Consider the following 14,223-nt stretch of genomic DNA (forward strand, 5'->3'; position numbering starts at 1 on the left):
ACAAAAATAGATTTTAATTTTATTTATACCTGTATTGTTTAAAAGATTTAGAAAAGAATATATTAACTGCTATCACGTCTACTACGACCCACAGTGACTTTAAGAGTCTCAAGAAAGTAATAACTTTTGAATATCACTTTAATTTGAGATAATTTTAATTTCTTTTTTCCTTCTACTCTTGTAGAAAACAAGAATTGGATAGTAGTCACTCTCCAAAGCAAACAGGAAGACCGCCAGATCCTGGGCGTCCATCTCAGCCTGGTCTCAGTAAGAGTAGAACTACAGACACTTTTAGGTCGGAGCAGAAATTGCCTGGAAGGAGTCCTTCCACTATTAGCTTAAAAGAATCAAAATCCAGAACTGATTTCAAGGAAGAGCACAAATCAAGTATGATGCCTGGCTTCCTCTCAGAGGTTAACCCCTTAAGTGCTGTCTCCTCTGTTGTAAATAAATTCAACCCCTTTGATTTGATATCAGACTCTGACACGTCCCAGGAAGAAACTGCCAAGAAACAAAAAGTAGCTCAGAAAGAACAAGGAAAACCTGAAGGAATCGCAAAGCCTTCATCACAACAGTCACCCAAGTCAGTTCCAAAGCAGCAAGGGCCTCATAAGGGCCCACTTCAGCAGGATGGCTCTCCCAGATCTGCATCTTCTCAGCAACCAGAAAAGATGAAATCACAACCTTCAGGAGCAGGCCCTAGTCTGGGACCTTCACACACACCTCAGACAGACCCAGCAAAATTGCCACTTCAACGGGACTCATCAAGACCTCAGACTAAACAGTCAGATGTAGTCAGGGGAGAATCGGCTAAACCCTCACTGCAAAGCCCATCTAAACCACCTACGCAGCAAACAAGTTCTGGAAAACCTGCAGACCAGCAGCCTGGACCTACAAAACCCTTATCTCAGCAACCAGAGTTGGTGAAGCCTCCACCTCAGCCACTGACAGCAAAGCCCCCAGCTCAACCACCTCCATCAACAGCAAAGCCTTCTGCTCAACAGCCTGGACCAAAGCCTTCAGCCCAGCCCTTGGAGACTGCAAAGACTACAGCTCAACAGCCAGGTCCTGCAAAACCCCCTGCTCAACAGCCAGGACCTACAAAACCTCCTACTCAACAGCCAGGCCCTGCAAAACCCTCTACTCAACCGCCAGGACCTGCAAAGCCCCCCACTCAACAGCCAGGACCTGCAAAGCCCCCTACTCAACAGCCAGGACCTGCAAAGCCTGCCACTCAACAGCCAGGACCTGCAAAGCCCACCACTCAACAGCTTGGTCCTGCAAAACCTGTTGCTCAACCTCCAGGATCTGCAAAACCCCCCACTGAACAGCCAGGCCTTACAAAAACCCCTGTTCAACAGCCCGGCCCAACAAAGACTCCTGCACAACAGCCAGGCCCAGCTAAGAGTCCTGCTCAACAACCAGGACCTGCAAAATCCTCATCTCAGCCGTCTGTAAAATCAGGAAGCCAAACAGGATTTGGGAAACCTCTGCAGCCTACAGCTTCTCCATCTGCAGCACAGACTCCAGTACAAGACATCTCTAAAACCATCTGTCCTCTTTGCAAAACCACTGAACTTCTGTTGCATGACCCAGGAAAGGCCAATTTTAACACATGCACTGAATGTCAGACAACTGTCTGTAGTCTCTGTGGTTTTAATCCCAATCCACACTTAACCGAGGTGAGTACACTGCTTGATGAATTCTGTTCTTCAAGCTATGTCATTTTTCACAAATGATGCTGAGTTTATCTTTTACGAATGGTGTAGTTGTTCTCTTCCTTCCTCTCTACCATTTTTGTTTGTTTCATTTACCAGTTGCTGGTTAGAACTATTGTGGTTTACTTCAGAAAGAGCGATGTCCTAGTGACCCAAAAGGTGCCTCTGTCTAGTGGTTCGAATCTCCCAGTAGCTCAAGGGGGGAAAGATGAGCAGTCTCCTCCATTGAAATTTATAGCGCAAGCTCAGCTGTAAGTCAGTTCTGACTCAATGACAGTTCGTTTTTGGATTACTGGTAGAGAAGCACAGTTTAGGCCCATCAAAATGATTTTTTTCCTTACATTTTCTCAAGTGTAAATTTAAAACAGTATTGAATTTTCTAATAAACTTGGCATGTAAAACAAATATTAATTGCTTCAAAGAAATGGAGCATTTCCTTAATTTATACTGACTGTAAGAATCACACTCCTATTTTGTGTATGTAGATGTTGCTTTATTTTTAAATTCATACTCCTACCTGTCAAAATGATGATACTCTTATTCAGTATTGTATTTGATTTATGAAAAAAGTAAACAGGATTTGAAACTTTTAAAACGTTTTGGTATATAATACTGAATACAATTTTTTCAGACTATGTATCTCCTTCCCATTGATTCATATGACCTAATGAGGGCAGGCTTATCTCATTAGTTAAGAGTTGTTGATAACAATTTATAAAAGTTTACAAAATAAGTCATTAGAGCAAGTTTGACATTGGTGTCTGTCATCTCTACAGGATCTCAGTTTATATCACTAAATGACTAGGTGGACCTTTCTGACACATCAGATCATAAAGGGCTGGTACATCCTTCCCTACTTAGCTTAATAACAGAAATCTAATTCTCAGCAAGGCAGTTAATAAATCATAACCTAAAGCCCTGAAGAAAGTGGCATGTCTATAGACATATAGAGATTTGGGAAAATTCTAGGAGGAGAGGGTGGAAATCACACAGAAATATGAAAATTTAGAACTTCTCTGCAATTAGGAAATAATATAGTGAAAATAGACTGTTGTAAAGTGAGAGAAAGAGACTTACCGTCTGCGAGAGGTTCATATTTTAAAGAGAATTGATGTCCCTCCCTGATGAGAAGTCACAGAACCCATTTAGTCCATCTGGAGGACAGCTGGTTAGTGGGCTGTCCATGCATCCTGTCTGTGAATAGCCCAGTAAGGAGCCGGCAACAGGCAATGAAGGATTATGTGATTTAACTATCCCTGAGAGAGGAGGCTTATGTACTGTTGTTATATGTGACATCTATGTTATGATAACAACAATGATGATTACTGGTAAATGTTGTGCTAATGAGGATGTTGATTATATTGAAGGATAAAAGGATATATATTTAAAATATTTCTACATCTGTTTTTTTTGTGAAGTATCTTTTAACCACTGTTTTTAAAACCTCATTTACTGATAAAGCATGCTACACTAGAATTATGGAGAAATTAGATATTCATTATTTTTATTTTCTATACATAGTTCTTTAATTTTGGAAAATACATTTCTAGCCATTACCTGCTACTTAGATGGATACTTTCTGTACTAATTTGATTTTTTTTTCAATTATGGTGTTTATTAATGAAGTCAAAAGGCAGATTAACAGCAGGATATAATCTCTCAGGACAGTTTCCAAAATGTGCTCGCAGGCACATCTACCTTCATCTTCTTGACATTAGGCCAGTGATGTGATATTATATAGTATTGGACTTACTATTTTTGTGTGTGTGTGTATTAAGAATGCAGTAAGCAACAGCTAGGTGAGTGTCTGTTATGTAGAGGCATTTTGCTCCATATTGTGTAGATATAAATACAATAGAAATATAAATTCCAATCTTAACATAATTAAGATGTATTAAATAAGAGGAAACTGGGAGCTTAACAACTGTGCTGCCAACTCATAACCAGATTTTTTAATCCATCAGCTGCTCCACAGGAGAAAGATGGATAGTTTTCTACTTTGTGATTTGTAGCCTCTAAATACCTGCTGACCTGCTGTAGGGTCAGCAATGGGTCAGTTACAACTCTGCAGCATATAAGGACAACAACAGCAAAAACAAACATATTCAAAGAAGTGTGTGGGCAGCTGATGAGAGCTCTGATCCATATGGACAAATATTATGGACCTGAGATTTTTATTCTTATGTGCCATCGAGTTGCCTGTGACTCATAGCAACCTTGTGTACAATTCTCTTAAGCCTGCCCTGTCCTGAGCCAGTCCCACTGACTCTGGCACACCTACCCCCACATCCCCAGATTAGAACATACTTATTTCCAGTATATGAGATGTAGCTTCATAGAAAAAATAACGTTGTTGTTGTTGTTGATTGCTGTAGAGTTGAGCATGACTCATAGCAACCCTATGAACAAAAAGGCCTGAAGACTTTGTATAACTATCGTCATTTATCAAAGTTCATGGAGTTTACAGAGGCATGTTGTTTAGGAATTAGATGTCACTCCTGCTTCTACATTAGCTGGGTACAGAAGAAGACGTATAGTTTCAACAGGTAGAAAGTAAAAGGAAGCAATCATGGGGCTCAAACTAAGCACTGGAAACGTACAGAGTATGTGCAGGGACTAGAATGGGCATTGATTTGGAGTTAGATTATAGATTGCATTAAACAGGTAACCTTGAGTACCCTTGGGGTTTTTTTTTAAACTTCTTTAATGTAGTCATACCTTTCAGCTTTCATTTGTTTTACTCATTTATATCAAAGAGTTATTAACCACCATAAAGCTTTATGGCAAATTAAATATTAACTCTTTCTTCATGTAGGACACAAGTTGAATAGAAGTTGTGTATAAGAGAAAAAATATATATATATTGTTGTTGTGTGCCATCTAGTTGGAACTGTCTGATAGCCGACCCTCCAGCAGATTTTCAGGGGCAGGAAATGACAGTGGAGTGGAGGAGATTACCCATTTTTCTCTCGTGGAGAGCTGCTGCATTTGAACTGTGTGCCTTTTGGTTTGCAGTGCAGGTTCTTAGCACTAGGCCACCAGAGCTCCTGAATACATATATAAAATAAAAGCAGCTTTGTGCAGTATTTTACATTTGATATAGTACGTGTTTTCCTCCTCTTGTTTTATCATAATTTACAAATAATTCTGTAGCAAAGATTCTGTTTTCTCTGTTTAATTAACAACGATACTGAGGTTAATATCATTACTGTGGTTTACTTGCTTCTAGATAGTAAATGACTGAGCCAAACCCAAGCCAGATTTTTCCTTATAAATCTATTAACTCATGATGGGAAGAAAGATAAAATACCTTGAGTTCAAAGGAAGAAGCCATCAATGTCAGCAGAGGTATTTCTTCATGAAACAGAAATATTTGAGCTGGGAATATGAAGGATACTAAGAATTAGGATGCACATAAATGGACATATGATGCATTGGACATGTGTAAGCAGATAGCCATTGCCAACTGACAAATGGAAGACATCATCCTTAGTAAACAGAGGAGCTTAGGCAAGACATTTACAGTTTCTGTAAGGATGTTGCCACTTGAAAAATGAAAATAGTGTGCTTCTGTGGGAAAAAAAAATAGGTTGCTAGAAGCATTAAATAAAAATTTTTAGGGCATTTTAAAATATATGACAGCTTTGGAAGTTGAAATATATTACAACATAGATAATATTAGAGTTTCAAATAGATTAAACTTTTAAAGTTAATAGGTATGTTACTTTCTACATATACACATATCATAAATTACCAGTTTGAGACTACAATACATGGATAATTGGTACTTAATATTAGTAGTAAGATTTAATTTAGCTTTTATGTCTTTTTGTCCCCCAATAAGGAAAATATAGTCTAAATTCCAATTATAGACTCTAGGACTATCTTCCTGTCCTCTCAATATTGTGGACAGTTACTTAACCATCTTAATAATTTAAAAGTTAGGATTCTGACCTCCAGAGGTTAAAGCTTGGATAGCAATCAAGAGCTCCAATTAGAGGAGATAAGATAGATTTCAATTGATGGATGACCTTACTAAACTCTTGTATGCATTAATGAAAAGGGAAGGTATATCTCTGCATCTTCCTAAGAAGTAGTAACACCCAAGGCTAATTCCTAACCCACTGTCGGTTCCTACTCTAGTTTCCTCAGGGATTTGGAATAAGGAAGCAAACATTTGTTTCTGTACAGGACAGAGACAGAGACTTCAAAATTATTTGGTACTTTAAATGTTTATGAGTTTGTTACTTTCAAGGTGGTTATTTATATTCAAGAGACTTCATGGTATCACTTTTGTATTCTGTCAGTGAAATAGAATACTTACTCTTGTATCTCTCCTTGAAAAGATTTAGAGAATTTCTTTGGCAGTATTCTTATTAGGAACACATTGGGGATTATGACTGTGCTTACTTTTATCATTGTGATTCTAGAGAGATATTACTATTCAGCCATAAACTTTAGAGAAGGAAATGTTTTATTTCCTTAATTATAAATTTGTACACACATACATTTGTGTGGAGAGAATGACCTAATTACCTTCTCTGTTGGCTGTTGAAGAGTTTATTTTTCCATCTACACCTTAAAAATCTACCCACTCAAGGCTGGGCTTTAATGCTGCAGGAATTTTACAGCTATCTTTTTCTTGTTTCTTTAATGAAATATATTTTTTTTTACTCTCTTTAGGCTTGTTCTCTGACCAGAAGTAGAGTATTTGCTTTCTGATTAGTGCTGGAGCACTGCTGTTGTTGATTTCTTTTATCTCAGACAAGATAGATGTAGGGACAGAGATTTAAAGACTTGTCTTTAATGGTAAATCTCATGAATTAATTTTTTTGATTATGAAAATGACTTGTCACTATTCAGAATATTGAAAATGAACTAAATATTAGTGATTAAAATAGATAGCAATTTTATTGTCACATTATTTTTTAATCATTATACTAATAGGGACATCATGCTTGGAAGGGTGGAGGGACAGAGAAAGAGTGAGAGAGAGACCGTCAATGGGATAAATGGATTCAGTGACTGGGGTCATGAGAATAGGTGTGTCAGAGACAGTAAAGTTGGAACAGGATGGAGCAGGTTTCAGGACTAATGTACATAGGGTCACTATGAATCATTAAGTGACTCAATGGCACGTAACAACACCACCAACAACAACTAATAAACTAAATCAGTTTTCGTCTAAAACTGGATAGTGTAACAAGCGATGACCCTCTTCACAAGTAAATGATATTTATGTAAACTTCTCTGGTTATTGGAAATCTGAGTAAAATACAAATAATAAAATTATTTAGTTGAGTGTGAATGGGGCATCTCTTTTAGGCGACAAGCCCTCTTTCTGCTATTTCTGAGAAGGTAAATCTGAACTAGGAAAATTGTTAAGACGGATTAATCAAAGAGTGAAACATGCCAGATGCCAAAAGGCTGAAACCTGTAGATAGAAGTAAGGAAGTTTCTAAATGACTTCTGGTGTAGAACCTGAAAGATCACTTTTCTCTGGGTATTTATATTTTTAGTTGTTTTTACTATCAGAGTCTTTTATTAACCTGGGTTCTAAACAGATTTCCTTACAACTCCCCAGAAAAAGAAATATGCACATATATTCTTCACTATCTTGCTATCTAAGGTCTCATTTTTTAGAGATTAGAAGTATTTGAAAGTTCCAGGAAATTCTAAAGGGCACCAATAGCATAAATTGGCATTTTAAAGAGTTCTAGAGCATTAATAGAAGGTGGGAAGAAACGGACAGAGTCAAGGCAATGCTTTTTCAAGTGACATTTTTGAGAGAAGTTGGAAACATTGAATGAGCAAAAAGTACTCATGGGAGAAGGATGCACAGTCTTCTCCTGTGCAGTTGACTGGCTCTGAAAATCCTCTGAAGGGCCAGTTCTGACTTGATGGTACACAACAACAAAAATAGTGCATAATAAGTAGAGACATATTTGATTATATAGAAAAATAAATAACTGTTGTACAAACAAGTAGGATAACTGGACTCTTATAAAGCATAAAGAAAACACAGTTGCAGAGGGTAATTTTTATTTTTCTCTTGTCTAACTCCATAATTAGCTGCCTCAGGGGGTAAGCATGATTACCATGGACAGTTACTTGAAATTTTCAAATTTGATGACAAATTAAATTCTAGACTACGTAAAATATCTCATCTGCGGCCCTCAGGCCAGTTCTTAATTGTTTTCAGTCAAACATTCTTGTAGGTCATATAGCCCTGGTGTGTCCACTTGCCGTACAGAGGTAACTTGTAGTTTCTGTGAAGTTGAACACTGTGACACTGATGTGTCAAATGCAATAACGGTTACCCATCGTGGACAGTGTTTGGTGGCGCTCCCCAGTTTGAACAAGCTTGGAAGCAGGAGTGGCATCCACTTCTGTAAATAGTTTACCTCCAGAAACCTATGAACCTGGAGAAAGGATGAAAGTCACACAAGGGTCGAGGACTTTCGTTCATAGGGTCTTTATGAGTCGTCTACGACTCTAATGAACTTAAGAACAACATGTAAAATATCAAGGAAATGTGATGTCAGTAAAGGTTTTTATTAACATATGAAAGAATTCTTGAAAATCATTGCCATACACACTAAATATATGTGTGTGAGCTTGTGCTTATATGTATGTGACTTTACAGTCAATTTAGGAGTTACTCAAAGTGGAAAATTAAAAGAATGAGAAAGGGTCGCTGACTGACTATTCTCTAAAAGTGGAGAAAATACACTTATATATACTTTACCATATCCTGTTGTGCTCTAACTGACTCTCTTAAAAATATGAAGCAAATTAAGAGAAATTCAGTGTCCCAATTCTAAGCATAAGGTTTTTGGAAGAAAAAAATACTACTTTTGTAATTATTTGATATTTCATATGATCTCAACCATATTATTCCTAATGAGCATGTCCTGATTATAACAAAATAAACTTATATTTGTCTTATATTTTGTAATAAAGTTAAAGAAGTACTTGAGAAGACTTGTAGGTCCTTTTATGAAATCTGCATTATTGAAAAATATTTTAAAGTGTATTATTTGTTTCACTTTCATCTCTGACCAGGTCCAGTTTACAATGACAATTTCCTTATGGAAATTGGAGGGAGGTTCACTTAATTAAAACACACACACACACACACACACACACACACACACACAAACACAACAAAAAAAAAACCCACAACAAACCAACAACAAAAAAACAAACAAGAAAAAAAACCCCCAAAAACCCAACCCTAATACTCTATCTAGAAGCTTAGTTCTTAGAAGCTCAACCTTTTTATTCCTTCAGATATTTTTTTAGGTTTTAAGTGCCTAGATATTTTAATTGTCTTTACATGTAGCCAGCATTTATAATGTGTATACAGTCATCTATAGAGCTGGGTAAGAACAGCTGTTCTGTTGTGAAAGCAGATAGCTAGCCTTAGAAAATTTGTTTATTGGATCAGTAAATTCAATACAGTGATAGGTTAACTTGCTCATTGTTCATGTCCCTTGAGAAAACAGACTTACCTAGCACTTTTGCTTATCCCAGATCTTAATTAGCTTGGATAAAAATGCGCTATTATTTACAAATATTTAAAAAGATTACATCAATGATAAAAGATTTAAATAATAAAACAAAGTCCCAATTATTTTGAAACCCAAAGGGAAAAAAATATACCCAGACAAAAGACAGCTTTAGGACACAAAATGCCTAATGAAGATTATAAAGAACTACAAAGAAGATTATAAGGCAGTTTGATGGCATATAAGAACAATATACTAGCTTCTAAATTCTGGGTTGGGAAAAAAATGTGTGTATAGATGTGTGTACTTAATATTAAAAAGAAACTAGTATCCTACACAAGAATTTTTGGAGTTTAGTACAGAAAACATCAAGGACCGAGAGCATGTTTCTGTCCTCCTACTCACTGATACTCAAGCTAGTGACTTATATTGATAAGTTCTTTTCTACTTTGTAAGGAAGTTTTAAGCTCCTGCTTTGTGCTGGCCATTCTGCTAGATTTGGGGAATTAAGATGATTAATGTAGTAGCCTTGACATCTAACTGTCAAGAAAGAACTCAATCTGGAAGAAGAGCCAAAATAATAGCAAATAAACATGAGTTCTGGTTTTTAAAATAGAATTTACTAAAATAAATTCAGAAATGTTATCTCTGCTGAAAAATAGTATATACTTCAATCAATAATATGTACTTTTAATAAATTGTGTGAAATGAATAGAAATACATTTTTTAATTTGTTCAGCAAAATAATAATTCTTATTTGAAAACTTGAAAGAATTCTTAGAAACACATTGCTATTTATTTAAAACACTTAGAAGAAATTAAGTGGGAAACTTCATAATGTGATCATGGTCTTAGGTATTCTGCAATTATACTTATTGGGAAAATGTTTGTGTATATTTTACTTCATTGATAGAGAAAGGACATAGGTATAGAGTGGCAGAGAAAAACATTGCTGGAAGTTTGAAAATATTTGAACATAATACAAAGTTTTGGAATGCAAAATTAGACTTAAATACATTAAGCTCACCATGTGAGAAGCAGCTTAAAAATGTTATTATATAATGTGTGGACATTAAATTTATAGATTTGAGAACTTCCTCACTTGTAACTTGTAAGAGTCTGTTTGAAAGTCATTGGCAGGCTTATTAAAAATGTTTTTATCATGTGATTCTATTTTAAAGAATTTGTAAAAATAGTGATAGAATTAGGCAAATGTTTGTGTTTTCTGAAGAAGAAAAGCATGTACTTAGTTTGTACTTCCCAAGCCTTGTTTGTGGTTGCCGAGGATGCAGCAGAAATTCTTGTCTTCCCTGTTTCAGAGAGGAAGCATGTATGCATCCAGTTTCGAGATAAGTTAATTATATTAAAGAAAATGTTTTCACCAAGTGATTGAGACTGTACTCATAGTAGTGAGAACTGGTTGTGTCTAATTTTTAATCAAAATAAATTATGCATTGATTTGCGTAGTCTAATACAGGGAGCTATCTGCAGCCAAAATGCTCTTCCACAGTAACTGCCTTTGAGAAAGGAGGTCATGTGGTTTGGGTAACTCTTGAACAGCAGAAAGTATGATCTGTTGTCAAATCTTAGCTTCGTGTCTTCTTTATAATATTCCTTATAATCTTCTGTATAATTCTTTATAATCTTCCCTATAATCTTTATAATCTTGATAATTCTTTATAATCTTTCTTAGGTCTTTTGTCTCCTAATGTTGTCTTTTGTCTGGGTATGCTTTTTCCCTTTGACTTTCAAAATAACATGGGGCTTTCAACAAATATTAGTAATATTTTGATGAAGAAGAAGAACAAAAGAACACTTCATTGTGAAATAATTTCTAAAATTTACTTAGTTTGTAACATAGATGTGAGAATAACTATTATATGTGATTGTTCCCTTTAAAAAGTCTATGTGACAAGAGAGTAAATAATTGAAAAATGCTGTCAGACAATACATGAGTCTGACTGTTGTGGTTTGAACTATAGTTGTAATAGTTAAGAAGAAATGGAACTTATCTGATGATTGACTATGGGGGTAAAGGAAATAATATGGACTATAATGAATGCACAGCATTTGGGTAAAAGGAAGAGGAACAGTGCATTGGGAGTCATGACTCAGATGAGAGAAAATGATAATCTGATTCAGTAAAGTAAATGGTATTATGATGATATGGCTTGTAGAAATATTACTATATTATGAAGTGCCATAAAAGCCTGTAGAAAAGTTGTGGTAAGTCAAAACAAAACAATCCCACAGATTTTATAAGACAGGATGAAAGAATGGTTAAAGGAAATATATTCAGCCATTAAGGTAGTTCGTTTTGCAAGTAAATGTTCCTAGCATTCTGGTTCTTCTTTTTCATCTTCCATTATTCCAAGTACTACAGCTGCCTAATAGACCATCATTTTTGTTATGAATCTTATGTTGATTCTGTTTAAAATTTTTGGTTTGGCGTGAATTGAAGAGTGTGTAATAGTCATAATGCTTTCTAGAATTTATTTTTTTTCCAGAAGGACTTTCTGTTTTGTAGCAAAATAGATAAATTATAAGTAATGATCATAAATACCTTTAATTTAGTTACCTCAAAATTTGACAACTCACTTCATTTCTTACATATATCAGATTAATTATCTTCAATTGTAATTGAAGACACTTAAAACTCAGAGTATAATTTTGTTCACAATTGATAGTTTTGATGCATATAGTAGAAAGCAGCACCACTTTATGAAACTTTCTATGTGATGAAAAAAATAATCAACTGTTACCTCTTGAAATATTTAAATAAGCTATATGTGTTTGTCTAACAAAGTCTTTAACCAAAGAAATTTTATCATTAAATCCATAGCTCTGATAAATAACATAAGCCAAAGAGATTGGATTAAATAAGGGAGATAGTTATAGTAGTTATGAGTTGCCCTGCTAACCCAAAGGCACATGGTTCGAATCCAGAAGCAGGTCAGCCAGAAAAAGATGAACCTTTATTCTGGTTCTGAAAACTTGCTATAAGGCTATGTAAACGTCGATTCAGAAATGATGGTACACAGCAGCAACATATCAGAACATATAAAGACCTTAGAACAATTAAAAAATGTGTATGTCCTTTCTCTTCTATGTAGCAGTTTAATTACATAAATTAAAAAAAAATACAGAAGACTGAGTGAGAGGTTTTCTTTGCTTTTCTGTAGAACCAGTTAAGTGTGAGTGAAAAATTGTCTTTCTATACCTTTGATTCTAATTACGTATCTCCTGTAAATAAAAGTATAAGTGAAAAAACCTGACAATATATAAATGTTTAGGAAGTTGCAGTTTGGCATATTTATCTAATAAAGTAAGGTGCTTTCATGTTAATGCTTGGATAATGAAGCTAATTTTTAAAAAAGCATTATTATAGTTGTAGGCTCTGCTGGTACTGTACTATTTCTTGCATTTGCCACCTCCTCTCCATTTATCTAGTGGACGTAGGAGATTATGGTGCAATGTGATGGAGGAGGCTCTATGTGTGACAGGAGGATTGGAAAGTGGTTTCTCACAACTTTGTGAAAATGTTCTTTGAATCATATTTGGCCTCTAATATTGTGTAACATCTGTGGTATGTGAGGAAGCAGTAAGAGTTAAGATCCAATATGCTCATCCCTGGCTATAGCTATGCAGATCTAATTCCAATCATGCAGAACCAGGAGGACCAACTGTATTAAAGTTCTGGGCAACATGTGGGATTGGCAGTGCAACTTAAGATCTGAAGCAATGATAATAGTGAATGCAGGTTCATTTTTGCCTAGATTTAGAGAGATGTTTCCTTTTGGGTGTAAGGCAGTAAGTATCTCCAGAGAAGAACGTATTTATGCATAGCAGGTGCTATAATTATAAGGGAGAGTCGTTCCAGTTTGAATTACAATGAGGATTGATTGCCAGTGGCCAGAGATGCAAAATAAAGTTCTGAGGAGAATGGCATATAACCAAAAAATGAAGGCAGAAGCCTGTTGCACACTCTGGGTAAACAGTGGGGATTGGCAGAGTCAACACACAAAAGCTGGAGCTTGAAGAGTACAGTCAAATATTTGTCATTAATTTGCTTAATTCAGACCAGCTTGAAAAAAAAAATCATGAACATCTATTAAGCTTAAAGGGTCAGCTAGATGGTAGAAATAGACTACTAAGAGGAAGCCCTTGCTGTTTGTTGCTTGTAGTGTTCTGTGAGCTAGAGACCTGAAAACAGCAGGATCATGTGTTAGCATAGGAATGCCAACAGAAGTATGAATTTTTTATTTCTGGGCAAAAAAAAAGCTTTATTTTTTAGATGGTGGTGAGGCATCTGAGTTTGAGAAGAAATGGTTAGAGGCAACCTTTTCTGTTTATTTGTTTTAAACAGGTTACTTTTGGTGACAGTATAAAGTGTTTGAGAGATGACAAGAGCCAAGTGAGGGTCAGAAGCTTTGGAAATGTGCAAGACTGAATGGAGAATTCAATTTTACAAGAAATATACACAGTGCTTGGGGCATAATTGAGACCACAGTAAAAATATTACAAGATTTATAACTCGGAAGACTAAGAAGGCAGTGGCACTATTAATATTTGTTACACTCTCAAAGTATATTGTAAAAGATAGGACAATGCAGGTGGTTCATGATGTTAATGCTGGGATACATGATGTCCATTTAAATTTTCTTAATTAATGGATGACTTTTTTATTTATTGTTTTTCAGTTTAAGCAGGGATTTGGAAATCCTGCTGTTTTTTGTAATAGATTATTTAATGCTCAGATATAAACATTATGACCAAATTATTTCTCCTGAGATTCCTAAGTATGTATCCAGACACTCTTTAAGTATCCGAAGGTGGCCTAGAGGCCAGAAGGTGTGCTACAATCCCAAAGACATAAGTTTAGAGACCACCAGCTGTTCCACAGGGGAAGAATGGGCAATCTCCTCCTGTGCAATTAACTGCCTCTGAAAACCTTGGGAGGGTCAACAATGTGTCAGTTCCAACTCAAGGGTATT

General features: G+C 35.7%; 1 protein-coding gene across 1 annotated transcript in view; it reads left to right on the top strand.

Moving 5' to 3' along the window:
• Positions 1-14,223, top strand: part of PCLO (piccolo presynaptic cytomatrix protein) — a 445,980-nt gene that overhangs the window by 5,840 nt on the left and 425,917 nt on the right. The window contains exon 2 of the mRNA XM_006896143.1: positions 185-1,682. Coding sequence (XP_006896205.1) covers positions 185-1,682 — 1,498 coding nt within the window. The remainder of the gene's footprint in view (positions 1-184; positions 1,683-14,223) is intronic.

Source organism: Elephantulus edwardii, unplaced genomic scaffold (assembly GCF_000299155.1).
Source record: "Elephantulus edwardii isolate Elephantulus edwardi_28Jun2011 unplaced genomic scaffold, EleEdw1.0 scaffold00183, whole genome shotgun sequence".
Lineage (NCBI taxonomy): Eukaryota > Metazoa > Chordata > Mammalia > Macroscelidea > Macroscelididae > Elephantulus > Elephantulus edwardii.